At 33.0% G+C, this 27949-nt stretch overlaps 1 protein-coding gene across 2 annotated transcripts in view; it reads left to right on the forward strand.

Moving 5' to 3' along the window:
* The window catches only part of CHIC2 (cysteine rich hydrophobic domain 2), a 47530-nt gene that overhangs the window by 1891 nt on the left and 17690 nt on the right, over positions 1–27949 (forward strand). The window contains exons 2-4 of one of the 2 annotated variants that reach the window (XM_072943790.1): positions 17529–17583; positions 17728–17883; positions 22529–23533. In XM_072943790.1, coding sequence (XP_072799891.1) covers positions 17529–17583; positions 17728–17883; positions 22529–22663 — 346 coding nt within the window. In that variant the 3' untranslated portion in view covers positions 22664–23533. Of the gene's footprint in view, positions 1–17528; positions 17584–17727; positions 17884–22528; positions 23534–27949 lie in introns of those variants that run through there. The other variant, XM_006198136.4, reaches the window with a different exon arrangement.

The following is a 27949-nucleotide window of genomic DNA, read 5'->3' on the forward strand; positions in this document are numbered from 1 at the left end:
AAGACAACGGAATTTATCACCACAATAACAGTTACTTAGTATTTTAACTGTTACCACCAGCAGAATTAAGAAATATAACCAAATATTATGGATATTAAATCTTTCTTTAACATATATCACAGAAACTTTTAAGTCTCATAGCCTGCCATTTAAGTTTTGTTTGACTGTTAGGACCTTTTTACATTATTTTAAACCTAAGGAGTGTATGGGTGCTTAAAGAAGAAATTTTCAAAATTTATCATGGTATCTGCCCACTCTTCCCCTTATATTCTTCATATCAAAGAAAAGCTAGCAAGATTTTATTTTAAAAGGTGCAGCTATGGTTGTAGTGTTTCCTCTGTTTAGGGAAAAGGAAAGCTAGGTACTTTGTTGGGCATAATGGAAAGTGTAATAGGTGAAGTGCTCAGAACCAAATAGGTGATTAGTAAATTTGATTTTAGTTGGCTACTTAGAGAGGCTAACAAGGTGGGAGAGGTTAACAGGTGGTTCTCACTTAGTTGCCCATTAGAATCACCTGGAGAACTTAAAAAAATACATATCCTTGTCTTTACCCCAGGCCAGGCAATTGAAAGCCAAGTATCTGAGTGAGGGTCCCAGGCTTGGATACTTTTTTTGAAAAGTTCTACAGATGATTCAAATATGTATCCAGGACTGAAAACCACTATTCCAGAGTATAAGAGGAACTGCCACCAGTAAGGAGTATGCCTTTCTACATGGGGAGCTGATGTTTCTGTGGTCTCCCTCAGCATCTTCCCTTTCTTTCCTGTTGCCTTGGTTCTAAGCTCTGGGTTCAGATCTACCCTCTGCCACTTCTTGGGTAAATTATTTATCTATGTCTCTTTATTTAAGATAGGGATAGTTATAGTTTCTAACTTTTAAGATTGTTAGGGATTAAATGAGACAATACATGCAAAGACTTCATCACATTGTGTGGTACTGTGCTTACTAAATATTAGCCTTCATTAATTATCATCCACACATATAGTGTTCTACTTTGAGAAACATAGGTATAAAGCACAGTGCTAAGAAATCTGAACTGCTATTTTCAAACCTAATAGTAATTCACTTTAGCCTTGTTTTTCTATTGCTAGATGACTTGTATGAGGTTAAATTGTTGTGAGAAATATTTTGATGAGAATTGATAAGAATCTTTCTGCATTGAAAACCTAAGCCTGTTTTGTGGTGACATAGTTAAGTATAGTAATACAAAACTTTTTTTTTTTACATGACTCTGTCATGCATAATTCACAGTCATACTAATGCTAATAGGACCCCAGTTAACACCTATAAAGGGTTTTGAAACTGGTGCTTATGGGTTGCTATACCTGTTGAGCATGTTCAGTTTTTCTTTCTTTTAAGTATAAATGAAAAGAGCTATTAAAACAGTTATAATAAGACTGGTTAAGCTTATCACTGCCACTGCCCTACCCTCCCACTCCTCCACCACCCACACTTGTTTTTTTTTAAATTAAGGAGCTGTTCAGAGCAGTTTCCCCTTACCAATTTGAAAGTAAATTATGATGTAAACTGAATCATCTGTCATCCAGATCAGTCTGAAAAGATATAGGTTCATCCACATGGATTTTCACAAATTTTACTTTTGAGTAGACCTTTATGGTTGAAAATTTCTAGTCTTTTCCCCCTCTACTTTAATATATCATAATATTACTCTTATTTTATTTTAGAAATCATTATATTCTCATAGGGCATAATTTGGCATGTCATTATAGTAATGTGAGAAAGTAAGTTACCTTCTATTTACTGCTACACAATCAGGTCTTGGTTACTTTTGGGATATAGATTTGGGGGACATAAAATTGGATCTAAAATGTTTAAGTTGCCCTAATAAAATCTGCTTTAAGTGTGGTTTTTAATAAAATATTTTCATAGTGACCCCAAATCAGACTTATACTTTGTACTTCCATCATGATCAGTATTCTTTCTTGACATTGTTCTAGATGAATACAATAATTTCCTTCGTAGTTAGATTTGTATGTAGCAATATGGAACAAGGTGGCAGCTCCAACAGGGAGAGATCTTGTGCAGAAGAATAGTTTGAGGAAAAGTGGTATTGAAGGAAGAGAGGGAATGATAAGTTCCTATTATTGCATAATATTTATGTACATGTAATTTAAAACTCTAGAGCTCACACTTAAATTAAGAGTAGATTTCCTATGTGTGTCTGTGAGTATGTGTATTTCTTATTATGTAATGAAGATGAGAAATAAAGTGATTATTAGGTGGTTTTGGCCAGATTGGTTAATATTTTTAAATTATAGCACTCTTTGCCCCTCATAATTTGTGCAAAATATAATGACTCTTGTTTGAAGACTAATTTTTCAGAATGATGATAGTGATATGTTAATCTAAAAATTAGAATTTAAAGCTAGTTTTAGGCCAGTATTTCCTAGCTAATTCATCATTATAACTGACATTATTTGCTTCTGTCTCACTTCGTGCCCTCCTAAATCAGAATCAGACTTGGAGCTTTCCTAGGGCATGCATAATCTTTGACTTCTGACTTCAGCCCTGTCTTAAAGCCAACTTATTTTTACTGAGGTTTGTTTCTAATGCTATTCTCTTCTGATTTCACTAAATTATCATATCTTTGAGTACTTCTTCTAAGGTATAATCTTCACATCTCCACAAATAATTCCTTATCCTTCAGCACCAGTTTTTATCAATGGCTGTGGAACATCGTTCTCTTTGTCTTCATCTCAGGTATGCTGTGGAAAATTGAAAGATTTAGAAACGTGACTTGAAATGAAAGAATCTGGAAACATTTTGGAATACAATAGGGTCTTTGCATAGGAAATGGCACAGAAACACTTTAGTATTTATTGAACTTTCAAATGGTAGAGTTAAAAAAAAAAATTGTCTGTCCTGAACTGTCCTTATTTCAAGACTGCTCCTAGAGGCTGTGGTTAAGCAATAAGAGACATGAACATGATTTGCCCGAATAACAGATTCACTTCAATTAAATACTTTTTCAAAACTTCATAACTCCCATCTCCTTTGCTCCACCCAGTGTAGTCATTCCATTTTTAAAAGATTAAACTTTTTGTTTTGACATTTTTGAAGAACTTACTCATATTTCTCCATAAAGCTGTGTAGTTCTTTGAGGACAGGAATTATGCTTATTGGTCTTTATTTGTCCACTACTTAATATAATGTCTGGAATATTATGGGTCCTGAAATGTTCTCTAAATAAATGAGGTAATTGTATACATCTTTGGACCTTATCAGAACAGTAAACTGAAGTTTCCAAATTTTGCTATATTTGAATTTGAAATTCACAGGACATTTCAGTCCAGTTTAGTGTGGGATTTCTGCCTGCTAACAGATGTGAAATTAACTAATACTTAAAATTTTATGTGACTAGCTAAGTGGAATACAGAGACTAAATGATGGAGAGTAAATTATATGAAATTGTTTACAATGGTAAATAATCAAATACTACTATTATTCTAAATCATGTTACTCATAACAATATTGCTCTAAAGAATAGTGTTTTTGAGAGCAGCTCTTGAATTCCAACTTGAGTTTATATTCCTAACAGTTTAAACGCCCAGTATATTAGACCAACTATATACTCAGAAGGGAATCTTTTAAGTCTCTATAGTGTCTATGTCTGGCTTAGCTTTCTAATCTACTATAAAGCTACTTAAGATTTCACTCTTAATAAAATTAAGCTTTTAAATATAACATGTAGCAACAAATGCGGTTAGGTACCCTTACTCTAGTATTTTCTGTGTAAGATTTGTTGGTGCGTTTCATGATTTGTTTCAGAATCCATTTATAAAGTCAGATCTTATGCCAGTGTTTCCATGTTCATGTAGTCTAGCTTAATCCCAGTACAAGATTTCTTAAATTTACCTGGTTACCAGAATCACTAAAGATATTTAAAAATATATATATACATTATAAATTTTTATCCGATTCATCCTCAGTCAGAATCTTTATGGGAAGAGTCTAGGAATTTTTATTTTAAGTAAGAGCTTAGGTGATTCTCATATCAAACACATTTGGAAAGCAATGGATGGTACTGTGGAAAGAGCATGGTCTTTGATGTCAAGCTAATTTCAGTTCTCAGAAACTTTCTAACTGTAACCATTAATCCTTCAGAACTTTAGTTTTCTCATCTGCTAAAGGGGTATCTACCTCAGAGATTAGGTGTCAGAGTCAAATAATTTATCTGATGACTTGGACCCATAGTAGGCACTCAGCAAATTATTGCTTACCACTTTTTGTTGTTTATCCCTTCATACATTTTTTTTGGTTAATCTTTACCGTTTTCTTGGAAATAAGTCTAAAAGGTGACATATACATTCCTGCTTTAAAAGGAGATCCTGAGCATAAATCAGAATTATCTGATTGAGGAAATGTTTACTCAAAAGCAGATATCAGATTGTTACACAGTGATGTTCTTAAAGGCTGTTGAGGTATTTTGTGGTTTGAGGGTCTTAAAATGGTGCTTTCTTTGAATTTCACATGTGACAGCTTTTGCTTTGTTTACCTTCTTTTCCTCCTAGTTGATCAGCTGTAGGTTGGAAATGAGACAACCAGTCTTATTAGAATGATGTATAAAGAGAAGTTGATTCTGAGTGCTGGGATTTAGATATTTGAATGTTAATACTTGAGTTTTAAGTTACTTGTTTCCTCAAGGTATTTTTGATTAATCTTTCATTATCAACTGTCTTACTGACGTTTCTTGATAAGTAATTTAACAAATATTTATTAAATTTTATGCTAAGTATTATGTGAGGCTGTAAGTATATGGTTTTGAATGAAACACACGTAGTTCCTCTGCCCTTGTAGAACTTACAGCCAATAGACAAATTATGTCTGAGAAAATTGCTATGAAGGAGCTCATTCGATTCTGTGATAGAAACTAATGGGATCAGGGAGAACCTCTCTGAGAAGGTAACATTTAGGAACATTGAAAGAGTCCTGTGAAAAGCGCTACAGGTCTGGAGAACTAAGGCACAAACAAAGGAGACAGTGCCTTGAAATGAGGTTGGTGAGCTCAGTAGAGACCAGAAAGGATTGTATAGAGATTAGAGTGAAACTGGGGAGAGTACTAGTTGGGAGGCTATTGGAATAGTACAGATGAGATGATAGTGGCTTGATCTAGGGTGATGGACTTTAGATAATGGAGATATTACAGTTCTGCCTGTAAGCCATCAAATTTCCCAATTTTCCTATGAAAATTTTGCCATCTCATTCCCCAGTTGTGGGGTTTTTTGTTTGTGTTTGGTTTTGTTTTTGTTTTGGCTTTGTGGAGGCTGAGGTCGAACAACTGTGGCTGCCCTTACTATTGACTGGACACTGCCTTGATGACATACCTGCATTTCCTGTTCTCTTGCCACAGGGCAGCTAGTATGCCAGGAGAACAGCATGAGCTGGAAGTGGAGAAGGGCTTTCCCACAAGATCGTAGGTTTTGAAGTGAGGACCTTTGTACACTTTAGCTACAAGATGTGTGGTGTTTGACAATGGTCTGCGCTTTAGATTTTAGGAAGAGATTTGTGCTTTTTGCATCTTTACTCTTAAAACTTAACTGTATGTATAAGGGCTGAAGTTTTCTCACAAAGATCTGGAAAAATGATTTTCTTCTTAAGCTGTTTTCCATCCTGCATCTAGTAAATGAAGTTTACTTAGGGTAGAGTTGGTTGGAATTTGGGTTAACTTACTTTTGCTTTTTTGACTGATAAGAAGTGAATGTGTATATATGTGTGTATCTCCGTCTGCCCATCTGTTTTGTCTGTATCTATCTGCTTCCTGCTAGAGCTCCTTGTTTTATTCTCTTTGATCTTGCATTTTAATTACAATAGAGTCCTTGGTTAGTCCAGTGAAGGAATTCCTATTTACCCAGCCTTCTTCCTCTGCTCTTTCTAAACTATTTAATTGTAAATGTTACTTGAAATTGATATTTTGGTAGTCTATAAACCAATTCAAGTATATATGATTTCTGAAATGAACATAATTTATCACCATTGTGTTGCTCATAATATTTATACAAGTATGAAGATTATCCCAAAATGTATATAAATTAGATACAGAAATTTTTTTTTCCTTAGTCTGGTGAAGATAATTTAAAGTAGTTGAGTTGGATTAGTTGAATCCCTATACAATCAGACGTTAATACCATGAAGTTTAACCAGTATATATTTGCATAGCTTTCACTATTTAACAACATGTGTTATTAACTGTTAATATTTGAAAATAAAATCTTAATAATTGAAAATTAGTAAAATTCTAATGCTATTCTATTATAGAGCTGTATATAATGATAAGGTTTATGATAGAGTGAATGTAGTACATAATTTAAACAAGTTTTTGATTTCCCTAGTTTATGAAGAGATTATATTTTCACAGAGCTGACTGAACCCAAATGTTCAGAATTTGGTCACACAGTTAAAATTTTTAGACTTATTCTGAGACTCATATATGTCTCCAACTCCAGGGATTCTGTATCTTCTGAGTAGACATAGTACACTTTCAGTTCTATCCCTCTATGAGCCACATTGATATTCATGTGTATATTAAGGCAGCCAGATAAATTTAAAGTGTGATTTTTATGCATTAAAATCTGTCAATTTCATCTGTGGTTATGACTTCATCTCCCCAGATAGCTGAAAAGCTAATTCCATTGAACTCAGAGTTCAGCGTTAGGAAATACGTGCCATCTTCACTCACCCTCTGCATAACCCATGTGTTCACATTGAATCTGAAATTTCAGGTTCATATGTTCAGAGGTGTTATATCAACGGGAAGATAAGATTCTCCGAGCCCATAGATTTATACAGATTGAGTGTCTCAGAGTCCAAAATATCCAAAACTGAACTTATAATCTTCCCCTCCAAATCAGCTACAAATGCAGCCTTCCCAATTCTTAATTGATGGCAGATCTGGCATCTTATTTGCTTAGACTAAAAGATCTTTGGCATATCCTTGATGTCCCTCTTTCTCTTTCACTGCATCTAATCTGTCAAGAAATCAATCCATTGGCGCTATCTTCAAAATATATTCAAAATCTGACCACTTTTTACCATCTCGACTGCTGGTGTCTCTTTCTGTGTTACACTTAATACTTTTCTTCTTCTTGCTCCCCCCTTTGCCTTTCAAGCTTTACAATCTTTTTGGTACATCTGCCACATAAATCAGATCATGTCTCTTCTGCATCCAGACTTCCCAAAGCTCCCCATCTCCAGAGTTAAAAGTTCCTTTTAATAGTCTTCAAGAACCTACCTGATCTGGCCCATCATTAGTTCTCTGATTTCTTTTCTATCATTCTTTCACTTGTTCATCCCATTTTAGTCACACTAGTTTCCTTTCCATTCCTTGAATTGTTCTAGGCACACTCCTGGCTTAGGGCTTTTGCACTGGCTGGTTCCACTTTCTGGGCTATTCCCCCTAGATATCAAAATGGCTAGTTCCTTCACTTTCTTCATATCTTTCATAGTTGTCTTGAGCCCTACCCTCCTTTCTACTTAAAACTCATCTACCTTTCCCTTACTCTGTGCTTTTTCTTCTTTCATAGTGTTTCCTCTGTTAGAACTTGAGGTGAACCAGACTTGATAAAGTCTACAAACTTTAGACAACCTTCCCTTGCAAAGAGGAAAACTCACTTTTTTGAGAAGAATAAAGTTTTAAAACATTCTCCCTGTTTTGCAGCAGCTGTTCCACCTATAAAATGTGAACCCAGAAAGCCTTGCTATTTTTTTTTCTTAAAAACTTTGGGGTTGTGTTTGACCTTTGGGCCATAAATAGCCTGAGAAGCAGGTTGTCTTACGTAAGACAAATAAAGCCAGAAAGGAGATTTGCTGTTTTTTTTTTTTTCATTTTATTGACATATAGTTGATTTACAGTGTTTCAGATGTACAGCAAAGTGATTCAGTTATACATATATATATATATATATTCTTTTCCAGATTCTTTTACCCCCATTATAGATTATTGCAAGATACTGAATATAGTTCCCTGTACTATACAGGAGGTCCTTTTGTTTATCTATTTTATATATAGTACTGTTATCTGTTAATCCCAAATTCCTAATATATGCCCCTACCACTTGCACCTTTGGAAACCATAAGTTTGTTTTCTATGTCTGTGAGTCTTTCTATTTTGTGAATAAGTTCATTTGTGTCATTATTTTAGATTTCACATATAAGTGATATCATATGATATTTATTGTCTTTCTCTGACTTGTTTCACTTAGTATGATAATCTATAGTTCCATCCATGTTGCTGCAAATGGCATTATTTCATTCTTTTTTTATGGCTGAGTAGTGTTCCTCTGTGTGTGTGTGTGTGTGTGTGTGTGCGCGCACTTGCATGTATGGACACCACATCTTTATCAATTCATCTGTCGATGGACATTTAGGTTGCTTCCATGGTTCTATGTCTTGGCTGTTGTAAATAGTGCTGCTAGGAACATTAGGGTGCATGTATCTTTTAGAATTTGTTTTCATCTTTTCTGGATATATGTCCAGGTGTGGGATTGCTGGATTATATGATAACTGTACTTTTAGTTTTTTAAGGAATCTCTATACTGTTTTCCACAGTGGCAGCACCAATTCACATTCCTACCAACAGTTTAAGAGGTTCCCTTTTCTCCACACCCTCTCCAGCTTTTATTATTTGGAGACTTTCTGATGATGGTCATTCTGGCCAGTGTAAGGTAATAAACCTCATTGTAGTTTTGATTTGCATTTCTCTAATAATGAGCGTTGTTGAGCATCTTTTCATATGCTTACTGGCCATCTGTATGTCTTCTTTGGAGAAATGTCTATTTAGGTCTTCTGCCCATTTTTTGCCTGAGTTGTTTGTTGTTGTTGTTGTTTTATATTGAGCTGTATAAGCTATTTGTGTATTTTGTAAATTAATCCCTTGTCAGTCTCATCCTTTGCGAATATTTTCTTTCATTTTGTAAGCTGTCTTGAGATTTGCTTTCCTGAGATAATATACCTAGTTGCTGTCAGAACCAGGATTAGAATTCAGACATTCTGTCTCTCCATTTGGTTGCTCTTCTGTTTTCACCACAATAACTTCTTTGTGCTTTTCAACCTTTGTCTTACTTGCTTGGATTCCTGGCCTCATGATTGCCCATATTTGCTACAGCTATTTAATGTTGCCTGACTTTCCTGAACTCAGCACCACTCTATGATCCCTTTTTCCTCCACATTACCCCCTGACCTTGCAGAATTTGGCAGAAAGTTGGAATATTTGACAGTTAACATTAGACATTAGCCAGTTTTATCACTGGCTATTTTATTTGCTAAGCTGTTTGAAAAGAATATTTGTGAAGTCATTGAGATCTGGACATTCTCTAATTTGTCATTATCCAGAGTGGATGTTAAATGACAACATTGCCTACTTTATTAGAAGGATGACAACCGTAATAAAAATATAGCATACATTTACATTGTTTTATAGTAATAAAAGCAGTTAAACATACAGGGTTTATGCACTGTTGGTGCTTTATGTATATGAACTCATTTAATGAGTTAGGCATTTTTATTATCCCTGGTATGTAAATAGGGAAACAGGCTCAAAAAGGTAACTAACTTGCTCAAAGTGACATGCCTGAAAACTGGCATGTCAAGATTTCAATTCAAGCAGTCCGACTCATGAGTCTTATTTGATTAATTGCTTTTATTTTATTGAACTAAAGCAACAAACTGAAGCGTTCTCTGTGTTATTCATCAACACAAGCATTTATAACAAAATTCTGTATTTTAGGATTTTAGGTACAAACGTGAAAAGCTCAAAAACAGATTTTTTTTTTCCTAGGTCCATATGAGAATGTGAACATCTGTTATGTATTAGTTTTAATTTTGTAATTTCTGTTTGATGGAAAAGTTTTTTCCCTCCAATTTTCAAATATTTTCTAATTTTACAGTTTCTAGTTCAAGGAGATAAACGTTTTCTGTGCTTACAGAGAACGTTATTGAAGGCATTGTCCTGCAATAGAAGTTGCCCCCAGCTTGGGTTCTGGAGAATAAGGGTCTAGCTTAGATCCTATGTATCAATTAGCCATGAGACCCAAGATACTTGCCTTTTGTGCATCAGTTTCTTCATTTGTAAAATTAAATGTTTGTGCTAAATGATAGTTGTGGTCCTTTCTAGCTCTCAGATTCTGAGGTTCTACTACTGTGGAATTAGGAATTTTTTTCTATTTATTTTTAAAATTCTTTACAAAATACTTAATATATATTTAAATATACTTTAAAAATCCTTAAAATGTACTCAAAAATATACTTTAAAACTAGCAGAATTGTCTTGAAATGTGACGTGTCAATTGCACACATATTTCCTTAGGCTCACTTAAAAATAAAAAACAAAACCCCTTTAATCATCTACTTTTTTCTTCAGGTTTAATTATTTTTCTAATTATAATGAAAAACATAAAGATTATTAAAAATTGGGAAGTAGTACTTCCAAGTGAAGCAGAAAATAAACCATCTATAATCACCAAGAGGAAAATATCATTTAATATTTTGGTGTATTTCTAGTCCTTATTAAAATCTTTTTCCTAGTAATCTTTAGTTTAAAATAGTAATATATGTTACTGAAATCTTAGAAAATGTAAAATATGAAAATGAAACATCACCCATAATATTATTGCCTTGGATTTTCTGTTTATATGTAAATATTTTTATTAAAAAGTTAAGACCATACTTATAAAGTGTTTTTTACTCTACATTTTTTGTTTAACATATTGGGAACATTTGCCAATATCATTACCGGTTCTTACATAGTATGAAACGTTGGCTCTAATAGATTCCAAAGAATAGAACACCCTAGGGGGCCTTAAGTAGTGCAAGTTTTTTGTAAAAATGCATAGACTAAAGAAGACAGGAAACTTTGCCATTGTTTTGCCAGGCTTCAAGGAGACTGGACTATTATTGTTTTGAATAACTGAATGCAGCTTTGGTTATGAAATTTATTCTGTCATTTTTTTCAGCAGATTGTGTCCTTTGGTCTAGTGGTCTGTCACAGGGATTTACCTACTCTCAGTTCCAGCTTCTGCTGTTGCAGCAAGAGTTGGCAGACTGCTTTTTCCCTCTGTCTCATAGTTTCTGCTTACTTTTGGCTTTAGTTTATTCATAACTTCTACTTATTCATGACTTTACTATGTCTTGGCTTCAGTTTAAGCTTCATGTTTCCAAAAACTGTTGCCTCTTATTCAGATACCTCAAGAAAGAGGATTAGATTGAGTTAGTTAATGTTGTTTAAGTTGAGTAGGGCTGTTGGGCCCTGCCATCCCATGTGCTGCTAGCCAGCCCAGGGATTAGCTGTTCTTAAAGCAGATACCTATTTGTGGTCTAATTCACCAAAGTGTAGGAAGCTCCTAGTTAGGCTACTTTCTAGTGTATATGGTTTTGGACTGTGTAGTATCTCTTCAAATTGATGCGTCATAATTAATTTAATACAATTGTAGTTTATTTCTGTTGTTTTCAGACTTTCACTGTTAAAAATAGCACTGCAACTCAGAAGCAAGGAAAATTAACACGAACAAAACAAAGTTGAAGACGTCATATTCTTGTACTTCTGTAATTTAAAGGGCACAATTCACGAAACATTTTAATTCAAAATAACAATGCATTAATGAAATGTAAGAGACATCAATATGAGATACAAGGAACATAGAAGAATTAAAAATCAAAGTAAAAAGAAAACTGGGGATTGCATGGACTAGAACTATAGAAAAGGTTAGCACGCATTCAGGAAAGCTATTGATTAGTGAACCCCAAACCCCTTGTTTACTTGTGATAACATACCTAGTTAGTAACCAAATAAAAGATTCAAATAGAAAAAATTACGTTGATGTTATTTTTAAAGTATTTACTTAGCATTTACTATACATCTCTGAAAAATAGGTCCTATTTTAGAAACAACAAATGAAACAAAATGTCCCTCACCAAATACTCCTTCACCAAAATAACACTATAGAATACTTGATTACTCATTAACATATCTGTGCCATACAGAATTAAACCTATAATTATTTTCTTCTGATACATTTCTTGAAGTAGAATTACTAGATCAAAGGATATGAATTTTTTTGACTTTTTTTGCATACTATTGAATTGTGCTCTTGAGGGTCTATCATGTAAGTTTTTTCCTTTACATTTGAGATCATGTTATAGGTACAGTTTTTGTATTTTCTTTTTACTTAGCAGTAGATTATGTGTATTTACCATGTTGTTTGCAAACTTCATTTTTAAGAATTGCCTAATATTCTGTTATGCTGGGACATTGTAATTTACTTAATCTTCCCATAATTTTATTTACTTTTAAATTAAAAAAAATTTTTTCCTTAACGGAGGATTGAACCCAGGACCTCATGCATGCCAGGGTGCTCTACCACTAAGCTATACCCCCATCCCTTTCCCATAATTTTATTTTGTTTATTTTTCTCTGTTGTGAATAAAGATTCAAGGAACTTTTTTATGCATATATTTTATCCATATTTCGGATTTTTTTTAGGTAAGATCTCTAAAGGAGAAATTACTGTGTTGAGGTATAAATATTTTTAGTGCCAAATTGATTTCTAGAATGGTTGTAATAATTTATAGTTCCACTTAAGTACATGATTATTTTCCATCTTAATACTTTCTTGCCAGCATACATTGTTTTGGTTTTATTTCATTTATTAGTTTTTGTAGATAACTAAAGATGCCACTCACCTTTAACTATATCTTTTAAAATTAATAAGTGCTACTTTTAGCTTTTTGGATTAATAGAATGTTAGGTTATTAGGTTTGAAGAGAGTTCAGCTTCCTACCCATTGCTCTTCTTTCAAACATATCAAGTTACTATTTTAAGAAAGTTGGTATTTTCAATACTGTCCAGGGCCAATTGTACTTAGAAAAAAGTAAATTATTTTTTATTTAAAAACCTTTAACTTGAAGGAGCATAATGGATAAAAGGAGTAATTTATGATGGCTATCAACTTAAACTGAAATATGTATCTCATTTTTATTGTTAACAAACCCTACCTCCTGCCAAACTTAAAAAAACAAAACCACCTCCCCTGAACTGGAACTAAAGTAGTATCTAAATAAACTTATGTCACATCAAAACCATTAAAGATGATATTTTATAGTTATATTAATGGACATAAAGTGTAGCTTTTCTTATCTATTTCATAAAAAAAGATGGTCTTACTAAAACTTTGACAGTGTTGCTTTGGTTTGCCTAGAATACATTAAAAAAAAAAAAAGGCTTTGGCAGAGGTGAAGACATAGCAAAGGAAGTCTGGTATATTAGGTTTGAACATTCTCCACTCTGGTACCCAAGCTCTTTGCTAGTAGAAAGCATGCTGTATGAAGTAGGATTTGTTAAAAAAGAATTATTTTCAACTACTCTGTTGAAAGCAGTCTCATCAGTAAAGAATGTGGATTAAATCATGGATTATGGTAGTTTGAATAATGGGAGGTGAGATAAAAAGTGAATGTAGAGGACTCTTTCAAGACACTGGATGAGGAAGGAAAAGAGATGGATGCCATCATACATTGAGGGAGAAAAAAATAGGCATTCAGATTCTCAGGCTGGTAGACTTATGCAGGTTTGTAGGCTGTGTGTAAGGAACAAGAAATAAGTGGATTGTAGAGGAGATTAAAGAAGATGCAACCAGGAGCAAATGGTAGTTTGTCTGCATTGAGAAAGATAGTAAAGATACTAAAGACATAGGTAAATCTAAAAATGAAATGGAGAGAAGGCATAGCAAGTTATGTTCATTGGTCTCTTTTTTTCTTCTGGTTGGAGTTAAGGACTATGGTTATCTGCAAAAAAAGTATATTGTAAGGATAAGGCTGAGCTCATAGAGGAGCAACAGTGAAGTGTAGAAAAGGGAGCTGATTGGGAAAGAATAAAGATTACTGTAACATTAATTTAACTGAAGTTAGAAATAATTTGATTTTTTCAAGATTGTTCTCTTGTAGCTCCAGGTGGTGGAGATTAAAGTGAAGAAAGTAAACATTTCAATTGAACTGGATTGACGAGAGATAGTCTAGAGATGCAGAGAATAAAGAGTTTTGTTAGAATATGGTTAAATGATTGACTCTGTAGTTCTGGCAGAAAAGGAAGGAAGTAGAGTCATATGGAGCAGATATGGAGTGAAAAAGCAAAGAGGAGTGGTAAGGAGTAGGTTACAACCACAGACAAAAACAAAACAAATTTGTTAAGAGTAGGAGAAATGAAATGATTGATGGTAGTAGTAAGAGGAGAATTTTATTACAGTTAAGGATTTCAGAGATGATACAGTTCCAAGTGATGACAATATTCAGACTGCTTCATAGTGAATTGTGTAGAAGTGAAATTCCTCAGAATAGATTAAGTCAGGTTAACTAGTTAGGTTCTGGTGCTGAATATTGAATTAATTAGGATGAAGTCAAGAGTTCTTGTAGAGAGAAAAAACCTGTGACATGAATGTCTGTGTCCTTAGAGAGGGTGGAGGTGTGCATAAAAGAGTTAACATAGCAGGCTTGAGACTGCTGTCCGTGGAAAGCCTTGCTTGCAGTGTTGGCTCTTGGCTGGTGTCTGGGAACTTGAAATTTGGGAGAGTTCCCAATATCCCAGAATTGATTAGAATGGCTCCCTGTGCCTTAACTGTACAAACAATGTAGTTTATACTGAATACCTGTTTTCCTTCTGAGAGTCTGGAGTTTGGGTACATGCTAAGTAGAGGAGGCCTACATGATGAGCCCTTGGTAAGAACTTTGGGCACTGACTGTCTAATGAACTTTCTTATATACATGTTGTCAAAACTACATTGCTGATGGAATTAAGCACATCCCTTGTGTCTTCATGGAGAAGAGACTCTTGCAAGCTTGCTCCTGGTTTCCTCTGGACTTTGATTGATATGCCTTTTCCTTTGTTGATTTTTGCTTTGTATTCTTTTGCTGTAGTAAAGCTAACTGTAAGTATAATTATATGCTAAGTCCTATTAGTCCTTCTTAGTGAATTATCAAACCTGAGGGTGGTCTTGAGGACCCCCAACACAAAGTGAGTGACCTGGAAGGCTGAAAATGAGGGTTGGGGCTTGGAACAGTGTGGTATAAATAGAAATCCTGTTCGTCAGAGGAAAAGAGAACAGTGGTGTGGAAGTTTGCAATGAGGCATTAGTGGAATGTACACATTTCTTCTCGATTGGAAATTAACTTATTTATCAAGTATTTATTGAGTATTTATCAGGCATTGGGCCACACATTTAGAGTATCAAGATAATTAAGATACCATGCCTACCGATAAACAACTCATTGTTTATCAGGATAGGGAGTCAGGCTTATGACATAATTATAGTAAGATCTGACAAGGACTATACAAGAGAGAATGTAGTCAAGTGCTGTGAGAAGTTGGAAGATGGGAGTCTGAAGATAGACTCCATGGAATGAGCTATGATTGAGGACTTCTACGGAAAGAGTGTCGTTTCAACAGGATTTTTGGTTAAAGGAAAGAAAAAAAAATTTTTAAGAGAAGATACAAATAGATATTTAGGTAGCAGACCAATAGATTAGGGGTTCCAAAGTTAAATATTAAAGGGGGTTTGGAAGAGGAAGGATCTGTCAGGAAAGGGAGGTTTTGAGTTGGATGAAGATAAGAGTGCAGGCTAACATTAACATGGCTTACTTTTTGAATGTTGGCTGTAGATTTAGGAATGAGGTCACAGTGAAATGGAAGTAGGTGGGATATGAGTAAAACAAGCCAATTTCAAGATTCCATTTATATTCAAGTATAAAGTTGCAGTCCCTTTGCAAAGTTGTACCAGGTATATATTATAAGAACGTTCAAAATTACCTCAAATTATATAAAGACCTCGAAGGTTGGAGGTGAGTTATCTGTAGGGGCATTTTCAAGTGCAACCACATTGCTCTGAGGCCCCCAGATAAAAAAACTGGGTTAGCTTAGAGTCTTCCAGTCTTAGAAAGAGAATGTCATTAATGCCAGAATCATAGTAAACAGTAATGCTTGCCAGTTTATGTTTAGTGTGAAAAGAACTTTGGCTTGAATCTAGGTGGTTACATTGTCATCTTTTTCATAAATAGTATCCATTGTTTATAAAGACATTAATGTTATTTCAGTGCTGCTATTAAATAATTTTTAAGGGTACTTTAAGATGATAATAAAATGGTCTCAGATGGTCCATTTGCTTGTTGTAGGAAAGTCTAGATCATGATGTAAACAACAGCCTGACTCACAGAAGTGTTGTGATTGACTTGCACAGGTATTTTTTCTATTTTAAAGGTATTTTTTCTATTTTGCATAAAAATCTGGCTTTCCAGCTCCTCTTAGAAACAAACAAAAAAAATTATATAATCTGTCAAAGGTGGACCTGCATTTTAGTGTGACAGTAATCGGCTGGATCTGGCCATGACACTGCACACACACACATACACACAAACTGTATGGCCTCCACTTGGTCAGGCTCCATCACTCTTAATGCCTTCACACAGCCTACCTTATTTGATTTCCCCCCACTTCACTAATGATTGAGTTAGAAACCGCTGACCTGGCCAACTGTTTCATGCACAGTATCTCAGGGGATCCCCGTTACCAGTGCCAGCTACCTAAGGTGCAGTATTGTGTATTTAAGGGTTGCTTAGAGAGAGACTCTTGTTTTCTTTACAGGAAAAAAAATTTGTAACTGTATGAGGTGATGGATGTTAACTGAACTTGTGGTAATCATTTCAGGATATATGCATGTATCAAATCACTATGTTGTACACCTTAAATTAATACAAAGTTAAATATCAAGCATATCTCAATAAAACTGGAAAAGAAATTTTGGCTCTAGGATCGAATAAAAGTCATCATATAAAAGCATTTCAGTTTTATTTCCAGGGTGCGATCTGGTATTACCAATGTGTGTATATGAATGTTTTATTCCTTCCTAATAACTTATGCCGAGAAGTAGTCAAGTGCCCAGTCAATTCTCATGATCTTTGCAGACATTTAAAAGGTTAAAAATGCTAAAATGTACTACCTTAGTTCCATTTCTTTGGGGCTATGTATAGCAAATGTCTTGGTATTTGAAAGTTTAAGTAGCCAGGCCAGCTATCACATTGTTCCAGGTGTTTTTTAGCATTCTCTAGCTGTGATAGCAGTGTAGATATGCTGATCTACATGTTACCACATTACTGAATGTTAACAAATGCTCTTGACCTAAAGAATGATCAATAGCAGAGATTTTGGCTTTATATTACTAAATTGGCAGAAGCTTGGTAATTTTGACAAAATTTGACAGATGTGTTGTTTTTCCATTACATTAATATTTGGCTCACAAACAGCACCAAAGAAGTAATTTCTTTCTGTATTCTCAGCCTCCTATAACAGTTTTGATTCAGCTGCTAAAATTGCTTACTATATTTCATAAATTGCTGATTACAATGTTTGTGTCTCAAACTTCCATATTCTGTATAGGAAGCTGCACTCTATTTATTTATCCTTTGATTAAGTTAAGTGGTATATTTTGGCAAAAATGACATGTAATAACCTATTTTTCTTCTTTTTTAAAAAATAGATTTGGACTGAGCAACAAATTTGAATCAGAATTTCCTTCTTCATTAACTGGAAAAGTGAGTGTCAATTATTTAGGTATTGTTTATATGCCTCAAAACTAAAATCTTTTCCTAACAAATTAGAAAAAAAATTTATGCTAATGAGATATGTTTATTGACATTAATATTGCAGTGTTGTTATTTCTTAAAATTTTTCTTTAGGTAGCTCCTGAAGAATTTAAAGCCAGCATCAACAGAGTTAACAGTTGTCTTAAGAAGAACCTTCCTGTTAATGTACGTTGGCTACTTTGTGGCTGCCTTTGTTGCTGCTGCACATTAGGTTGCAGTATGTGGCCAGTTATTTGCCTCAGTAAAAGAGTAAGTTGAATTATATATTTTAATTTAAATTTAGAAGTAGACAAGCCAAATCTTGGGTTTATCTAGTTTTTATTTTCATATTAAATGACTCACACTATCCTAAATACTTTGCAAAAATAATTTGATCTAGTAGAGGAGTGAATAAGTAAATTATGTCACATGCTATTATATTAAATAGCCATCTAAAATTATATTTATAATTTTTATGACAAAGGATATTATGTTAGAGTAGAATACAGCATTCTCTATATGTACATTGATGGTGGTATGGTATAGTGATTTAGAATGTTGGGTTCAGGTCTAACCACTTACCTCTGTGACCCTAGGCATGTTTCCTAACCTCTTTAAACTCTTCGTTGACATATCTGTAAAATGGCAGTATTTACCTCCTTATTTGAATAGGATTGTTGTAAGGATAAAATGAAATAGTATTTGTAAAGCTTTTAGCTAAAGAGCTCAAAGCAAGTGTCTAATAAATATTGATTAATAGCATTATTACTGATGTAATAAGAGTACCAGTAGAAGAAATCAAATGGTAATAATGCTTATTTTTAGTTGGTGAGATTATGGGGAATTCTGTTTTTTTTTTATTTAAAGAAAAGTTTTTGTATTTTATAAGTTTCCCATGGTGATTATATAATGATCCTATACAGAAAAAATGATCTAAAGAGTCATAATTTTGACTGCTTATAGGAACAGTTTTTCAAGATATGGATAGATACGGCAAACTAGTATAGATTGAATGTTATATTTGTGTTAAAAAGTTTTTTAAAATTATGGTAATTTTATGTATAAAAATGAAATATTGTTAAATTGAAAGTGAGTGAATAGTTTTATGTGGATACATTTTATTTTGTCATCAAATAAGAAATATTGAACAGCAAATTCTGTTTGTCCTTTGTTGTTGCTATAAAATAAGATATATATTTCTACTGAAAAAAATTTTAACTAGTACATTTTATTGATAGGAAGTAGATATTGCCTTTGTAATAGAATTACTTTTGTAATATTTATTGTAATATTTACTTTGCTCTAAGAATGTTTCTTTTTTTTTCCCTCATGGTTCTCACCAGATCATCTTCCTTTTATAGTTTTCTTTCTTTTTTTTTAAGTCTGGTTGTCTCTGCATCTACAGTTGAATTTATAGCTGTTGTAGTTTAGATCTCCTCACTCCCTCCTACTGTTTGGCCATTTCTGTTGTTTACATGACTGCTATAACTTATTTGGTTGGCAATTTGCTATTACTTAAGCCAGCGTATCAGAGAGCTTTATTACTTTAGAAACCTTTACGATCTAGTTATTGTTGCTTTTTGAGGTTTTGAGATCCTTTTTTATTTTAAACTTTTTAAATGAGTAGACAAGATATTGCAGTGTGTACACAGTGTAGGATTTAGAAAACAAAAGTAAACTTCCTATCCTTCTCTACATATTCTTAGTAACAAGATCATTTTTCAGATGCTTTAAATTCCTTTTTTTTTTTTGAGACATAAGGTGGATTGACTTTTTTAGGTTATTCCAGTGTGTAATTTCAGAAAGAACATTTTATCCATCTTTGTAGTATTACGTCTAAGGTCTTTCTTTGTGTATATATATAATATAATTTTGTATGGACTCTACTATCCAGTGAGCCTAAACAAATATGATTACTGCTTGAAAAACTGCATTTCACTGTCTTTGGTGTATACTATTAAATAATTGGAGAGAGTGACCCTTCATTTATGAAGGATTTTAGAGGCCCTGAAAAAGGGTATTTTGTAAGATGGGGGCAGGATAATTTAGAGCAGGGATTTTTTGCTTTTTATTTATCATAGACCCCTTTGGGGAAGCCTATGAACCCTTTCGTAGAATAATATTTTATTTGTATTTGGAAAAGTTTAATGTATTTTTAATGTATAAAATCCAATATGTAGAGTTAAAGGAAACCAATATATATAGTTATCAAAATATTAAAACCCCTCAGATATATAATTTATAAATATTTCTTTATTAATGTATGCAAAATAAGATAGCAGGGGATCCATGGCAGTATGATGTGATAGGAAAAATCTGTGATTTCTATGAGTGATAAAGATGCAGGTCCTATTTAATGTACCACACTTAGTTGCATACATTCACAGCCTAAGGGAATATACTGCATTTCAATTAGAGGTTAGTGAGATTAAAGATGAATTTTTGTTCTGTCTACTTTCGTGGACTCCTGGAACTCTATCTAGGTATTCCATGTTAACAACCTTTGACTTAGAGGTACTAATATAAATAAAAACTAAAACTCTGCCTAATTGTCAGCCTCTGAACTCTTTTTTGTCCTCATTTATGATGTGGAATCCTCTTGTATGGTTATAATTGTCTCAGACTCTAAGATTTAAATCATGACCAAAGGCATGCTCAATATGTAGCTTAACGTTTTCACCTTCCTGACATTATTCAATAGTTTGGATAACTAGGTTTTTGTCTTGCCTTTGAAATTCATCCCCAGCTGAGTGCCCCTTTTTATGATGGGTCTTGTTCTGGAGACCTTGTTGTTTATCTGTCCCTTTATTGTTTTTAGATCTTCCAGATTGCCTTTTCCTTTAAAAATATTACCCTAGCCTTTTTGGAAAATTATTTAATATACAGTAAAATTCATACTTTTTGATGTACAAGTCTGTGAGTTTTGATAGTTGCATACAATTGTGTAACTACCACCACAATCAAGATATGTTTCAGTTTTCATTCCAAAAAACTTCCTTTGTCTGTCCCTTTGCAGTCATACAATCTTCAGCTCTTAAACCACACTCATCTGTTCTCTATCCCTACAGTTCTGCTTTTTCTAGAATGTTATATAAATGGAATTACACAGTATATGTAGCCACTTGAGTCTGGCTTCTTTCATTCAAGTATCACTTTTAGAGTCATCTCTTTTGTGTATCAGTAGTTTATTCTTTTTCATTGCCGAGTCGTATTCCATTGTATGGCTGTATCACAACATATCCATTTGCCGATTGAAGGATTGTGTTGTTTCCAGTTTTGGTGATTTTGAATAAAGCTGCTATGAACTGTCACATGTTTATTTTTGTATAAACATAAGTTCTATCTTTATGAATGGGGTTGCTGGGTCCTGTGGTAAGTGTATGCTTAATTTTATGAGAGACTTCCAAATGGTTTTCCCAAATGGTTCTATCATTTTGCATTCCTACCAGCAATTTATAAAAATTATAGTTGCTCAGTGTCCTTGCCGGTACTTGGTATTTGTTTGTTTTAGAAATTTTAGTCATTCTAATAGATATGATGGCATCTTATTGTGGTTTTAATTTCCATTGCCTTTGTGACTGATGGCATTGAGGACCTTTTAATGTGTTTATTTGCCATTTATACATGTTCTTTGTTTAAGTGTTTATTCAAATATTTTACCCATTTTTAAATAGTTGTTTCTTACTGTCGAATTTTGAGAGTTCTTTATATGTTCTGAATATAAATCCCTTGTCAGATATATAACTTACCAGTATATTTTTCCAGTCTATAGTTTGTCTTTTAATTCTCTTAGTATCTTTGGCAGGGCAAAAGTTTGATTTTGATTAAGTTCAATTTATCAATTTTTAAAAAATTGATTGTGCATTTGGTGTCATATCTAAGAATTCTTTGCCTAAATTAGAGTCACAAGATTTTACCCAGATGATCTCTTCTGCATTTTACTTTTAAATCTATGACTCATTTTGAGTCAGTGTGTGACTCAGTGTGTGAGATATAGGTCAAAGTTCATTTTTTGCATACAACTCCAAGTTTTCCAGCACAATTTGATAAAAAGACTATCCTTTTCCATTAAATTGCCATTGTACATTGTAAAAAATCAATCAAGCCTATTTATGTAGATCTACTTCAGGACTCCGCTCTGTTCTATTGATTTCTGTGTGTCCATTTTGGTTTTAATACCACGTCATCTTGTTTATAATACTTTATAGCTTTATAGTAAGTACTTTATAGCTTTATAGTATATGTACATACTATAGCAATGTAGTACCTATTAAAAAGTACTGTAAATAATATACATCTATATATGTGTATATATAGATATATAGTGTGTGTGTGTATAGAGTAGTACTTTATAGTAAGTCTTGAAATCGGGTAGGATGAGTTTTCCAAATTTGGTTCTTCTTTCTCAAGATTGTTTTGGATGTTCTAACTTCTTTCATTTGTCTGTATAAATTTTAGAATGAGCTTGTCAGTATCTTAAAAAAAACTTGGATTTTGATTGGACTGGAATTATAGATCAATATGGGGAAAACTGACATCTTAACAATGTCTTCCAAACAATGAATATGGCATATCTCGGTCTTCTGTGATTTCTTTTTCACCAGTAATTCATAATTTTTTGTGTAGCATATAGATCATATTTTTTTTAACTTTATATGTGTTTGTGTGTGTGTTTGGCACTATTAATGGTATTTTTAAAATTTTGATTTCCCATTGTTCATTGCTAGTACATAAAAAATAAGTTATTTTTTGTATACTGAAATTGTGCTCTATGATGTTGTTGTATTCCGGGAATGTTTGTATAGATTCTGTGGGGTTTTTTACATAAATAACCTTACTGTTTGTTTTTTTTTTCTTCTTCTTCTTGGTTTCTAATCTGCATACCATTTGTTTCTTTTTCTCTTTTTTTCACTAGGTAAGATTTCCAGTAAAATGTGGAGTGGAAGTGAGAGTGGACTCCTTTAGGCCTGGTTTTGTCTACTGTTTTTTTATTTTCGATTTCATTTGTTTTTGCTCTTATTTTTATTATTTCTTCTTGCTTTGGATTTGATTTACTTTTTTTTTTCTTTTTAGTTTCTTAAGGTAGAAGCAGAGGTCATTGATTTGAGAGCTTTCTTTTTTTCTGATATAAGTATATAAAGCTAAACATTTCCCTCTAGAACATTGCTTTGCCTGCATCCTACATATTTTTATATGCTATGTTTTACTTTTATTCAGTTCAAAATATTTTCTAATTTTCCTTGAGACTTCCTCTTTGACTTATGTGTTATAAAGAAATGTGTTGTTTAAATACTTGGGAATTTCCCAGACACCTTTCTGTTACTGATTTCTAGTTTAAGTCTGTTGTCTAAGAGAACATACTTCATGTGATTTCTTTTTTGAAAAATGTGTTGTTTTATTTTATGGCCTTGAATATAGTATATCTTGTTAGTGGTCTCTTTAAAATTTTTATTTAGGTTTTAGCAGTTTGAGATGTAACTGACATGCAATAAACTGCACATACTTAAAGTGTTAATCACTTGATGAGTTTTGTTACACATAACACATATAGACATGTATAAATTAAGATAGTGAATGCATTCATCACCCCTCAAAACTCCCTGTGTCTCTGTAATCTTTCTACCCCTTCCAGGCAATTGCTGATGTGCATTTTGGCACTATGGATTCGGTTATATTTTTTAGAGTCTTATATAAATGGAACCATATAGTTTTGTTTGTTTTTGTCTTTTACTCATAATTATTGTGAGATTTATCCATGTCATTGTATCAGTAGTGATCAATAATTAATTTCCTTTTAATGTGTATAATGTTCTCATATGGATATATCACATTTGTTTATCCATTCACCTATTGATGGACTTTTATATTGTTTCCAGTTTTAATCTATATAAATAAAGCTGCTGTGAATATTCTTGTTTAAGTCTTTTGATAGACATATAGTTTCTTTTCTGTTGAGTAAAAATTCCCAAGAACGGAGTGGCGTGATCATTTGGATATGTAAATGTTTAGTTTTTTAAGAAACTGAGATACTGCTGAAGTGGTGCTATTATTTTACTGCAAGATGCCCACCAGCAGTGTGTGATAGTCTATTTTGCTGCATCCTTTTCAGCATTTAGTCTGGTTTGCCTTTTTAATTTTAGTCATTCTAATGTGTATGTAATGTTATGATTATGGCTTTATTTTTCATTTCCCTAATAATTAATGATGTGAGCATTTTCTCATGTGTATTTGCCATTCGTATATTTTCTTTGATAAAGTGGGCTGTTTCAACTTTTTGCCTGTTTTTTAACTGAGTTGTTTTCTTATAGTTTAGTTTTGAGAATTCTTTATATATTCTGGAAATAAGTGTATGCTTTGAAAAGATTTCTCCCAACAATAGTTTGTCTTTTCATCCCCTAACATCTTTTCAAGAGAAGATGTTTTTAATTTTCATTAATCCAGTTTATCCATTTGTCCTTTTATAGACTGTGCTATTAGTGTTACACCTAGTGTTATACCTTAGTTTCCTAAGCCTGGATACAAAGATTTTTTTTTCTTCCTTTGTTTCTTCTAGCAGTTTTATAGGTTTATACAGTTAGGTCTATGATTCATTTAGATTTAAGCTTTTTATATGGTACAGTGTAGGGATTGAAGTTCTTTTTCTTTTTCTTTTTGTATATAGTTATTCAGGTGTTCCAATAATATTTGTTAGAAAGATTATTCTTTACTAAATTGCCTTTGTACCTTTATTGGAAATTAGTTGTCAGTGTGTATATGCACCTATTTCTTGGCTCTCTTCTGCTGATCTTTTTGTCAGTCTTGATACCAGTACCACACTGTCTTGAGTAATAAGTTTTATAATATGTCTTATAATTGGGTAGTGTTAGTTCTCCTTTTACTCTTTTTTCAAAGTAGTTTTCTTTTCTAGGTCATTTGTATTCCATATAAATTTTAGAATCAGGTTGTCACTTTTTACAAAAGAAATCCTTTTGAGACTTTAGTTTAGATTGCATTGAATCTATGGATCAGTTTGGGGAAATTGGCATCTTAAAAATATTTAATCTTCTGACCCAGGAAATGATATCTCTCTGTTTACTTATATCTTTAAAGTTTTTTTCTGAGCAGTGTTTTGTAGTTTTTAGTGTACGTGTCTTATATATCTTTTGTTAGATTTATCCATAAGTATTTTTATGCTATTTTAAATGGTATATATTTTTAAAATTTCAATTATTTATTTTTCCATGCTAGGGTATAGCTCTGCTAAACTCATCTATTATTTCTGTTAACTTTTTTTGTGGAATATTGAAATTTTTTATAGACAGTCGTGTCATCTGCAATGAGGATGGTATTACTTCTTTCTAATCTGGATTTTTTGTTGTTGTTGCTTTCCCATGGCTTACCACACTGACTAGAATCTCCAGAGAAACATTGATTAGAAGTAGTGAGAACACAAAAATAAACTCAAAGTGGCTTAAAAACTTAAGTATGAAACAAGACACTATAAGCCTCCTAGAAGAAAACATAGGCAAAACACTTTCTGACATGAATCTTAGCAATGATCTCCTAGGGCAATCTACCCAGGCAATAGAAATAAAAGCAAAAATAAACAAATGGTACCTAATTAAACTTATAAGCTTTTGCACAGCAAGGAAACCATAAGCAAAACAAAACAACAACCTATGGAATGGGAGAAAATATTTGCAGATGATGCAAATATTATTTCCAGAATATATGAACAGCTCATACAACTTAATAACAAAAAAACCCAAACAGCCTGACCTAAAAATGTGCAGAAGACCTAAACAACCAATTCTCCAATGAAGACATACAAATGGCCAATAGGGACTCCTGATATTAGAGAGAACACATTCACACTTTCATCATTCCATATATTAACTGTAGGGTTTTTGTAGATGCCCTTTATTCTTGAGGAAGTTTTATTCTACTGGTTTGTAGAGAGTTTTATCAGGAATAGATGTTGAATTTTGTTAAATATCTTTTCTGCTTCTTTAGAGATAGTTATATGTGTTTTTGTTTTTGTTTTTAGTTTAGAAATACATGGAATTGATTGAATTTTTGGATGCTAAACCAACCTTACATTCCTGGAATGAACCTTACTTGATCATGTCATGTCTATTTTAATATTTGTGTTGGATTTGATAATAAGTTTGTTTAGAAGTTTTACATGTGTGTTCATGAGGGATATTTTTATTAAGTCTTCTTGTAATGTCTGATTTTGGCATCAGGGTAGTGATAGCCTCACAAAATGAGTTGAGAAGTGTTCTCGCTTCTTCAGTTTTCTAGAGGAGTTTGTGCAGAATATGCATTATTTCTTTCTTATGTTTTGGAAGAATTCAACAGTTAAGTCATCTGGACCTGGAGTTTTCTTTGTTAGAATTTTTTAAACTATAAATTCAGTTTCTTTAATGGATGCAGGACTTTTCAGGTTGTCTATTTTATCTTGTTTGAGCTTCTGTTTCTGTTTTTTCAAGGGACTTGTCCATTTTATCTAAGTGGTTGAATTTTCATACAGTTCATAAAATTCATTAATTTTTTTTTTTTACTGTTTGTAAAATCTCTAGTGATACCACCTCTCACATTCCTAAAATTGTTAATTTATCCCTTGTTTCTCTCTCTCTCTTTTTTTAACTAGTCTGGCTAGAGGTTTATCAGTTTTATTAATCTTCTCAGAGATCAGCTTTTGGCTTCATTATTTTTATCAATTTAACGTTTTATATTTCATTGGTTTCACTCTGCCTTTTATTCTCTCCTTTCTTCTCCTTAACTCTGGATTTAATTTGTTCTTCTTTTTCTAGTTTTTTAAAGTGGAAGCAAAGGTCATTGATTTGAGGCTTCTCTTCTGGGGTTTAGTGTTGTAAATTTCCTTCCTGAATACTGCTTTAGTTGTATTGCCCTGAATTTGATATGTTGTGTTTTAATTTTCATTCAATTCATTTTATTTTCATATCACTCTTTTTTTTTTCTACAACTAGTGCATTATTTGGAAATATTTTATTTAGCTTCCAAATATTTGGGGGATTTTGTAGAGATCTTTCTGTTACTGATTTTTAATTTAAGTTCATTTGGGTTAGATAAAACTTTGTGTGTTTTGAATTTTAAATTTATTAAGACCTATTTTATTACCCAGAATATGAACTGTCTTGATAAGTGATCCTTGTGCACTTGTAAAGAATGTGTATTCTTCTCTTTTTGAGTGGGTGTTTTTAATGTCAACTAGGTCAAGTTGGTTAACTACGTTCAAATCATCTATATTCTTACTGGTTTTCTGTCTGGTACTATCAATTATCAAGAAAGGGATATTAAAATCTCTGACTGTAATTATGTAATTGTGGGTTTGTCTACTCTTGCCGTTTTTGTTTCATATATTTTGACATTGTAATTAGCTGCATAAACTTTCAGATTTTGTCTACTTCATGGATTGACCTTGATAGGTAATAATTTATTGAGGTGAAATTTATGTAACAAAAATTAACCTTTATTAAGTGAACAATTCAGTGGCATTTAGTACATTCACAGTGTGTACAACTATTACCTCTGTCTAGGTCCAAAACATTTTCATCACTCCAAAGTAAAACTTATCCATTAAGCAGTTTCTCCCCATTACCCTTTCCCTCCAGCTACCACTACTCTGTGTTCTCTCTCTAGGGATTTATCTATTCTGGTAATTTCATATGAATGAAATCATACAATACAGGACCTTTTGTTTCTGGCTCCTTTCACTTAGCATGTTTTCAAGGTTCTTCCGTGTTGTAACATGTATCAATACTTCATTATTTTTTATGATTGAATAATAATTCCATTATGTGCATGTGTCAGAATTTGTTTATCCATTATCTGTTGATGGAGGTTTAGGCTCTTCCCCTCCAAAAGATGACTAGTGCTGCTATGAACATGGGTGTACATGTATTGTCTGATACTTGTTTTCAGTTCTTTTGGGTATATACTTGGGAATGTGGGGTCATAAGGTAATTTTCTACTTCTTAAAGAACTAGAGCAGTGTTTAGTTTAGGGCTATCTATTTCCCACTAGTGAGGCAAGACCTGCCTGGATACTCTACTCAGTGGCCTGTTAATTTTGATGTTTACTAGTCTGGCTGATGGGAAGAGGCATTGTGCTAGATCTTTGTGAGTTTTGGACACTCTTACCGCTAATCCTTTCTAGTAGTTCTTTGTTCCACCCTTGGTAGTTTCCTAACCTGCATGTGCTTCTCAGTACTGACCTCAGTATTCAGTAGTGACTATTTGAAGATCTTTGGAGTTCTTTGCAGCATCTTCTCTCTGGTACTGTGTCCTGTGCTTCTAGCTGCCCTAGTTTCCTCAGTCTGAGCTCTGTGTCC

This window comes from Vicugna pacos, chromosome 2, assembly GCF_048564905.1.
Source record: "Vicugna pacos chromosome 2, VicPac4, whole genome shotgun sequence".
Classification (NCBI taxonomy): domain Eukaryota; kingdom Metazoa; phylum Chordata; class Mammalia; order Artiodactyla; family Camelidae; genus Vicugna; species Vicugna pacos.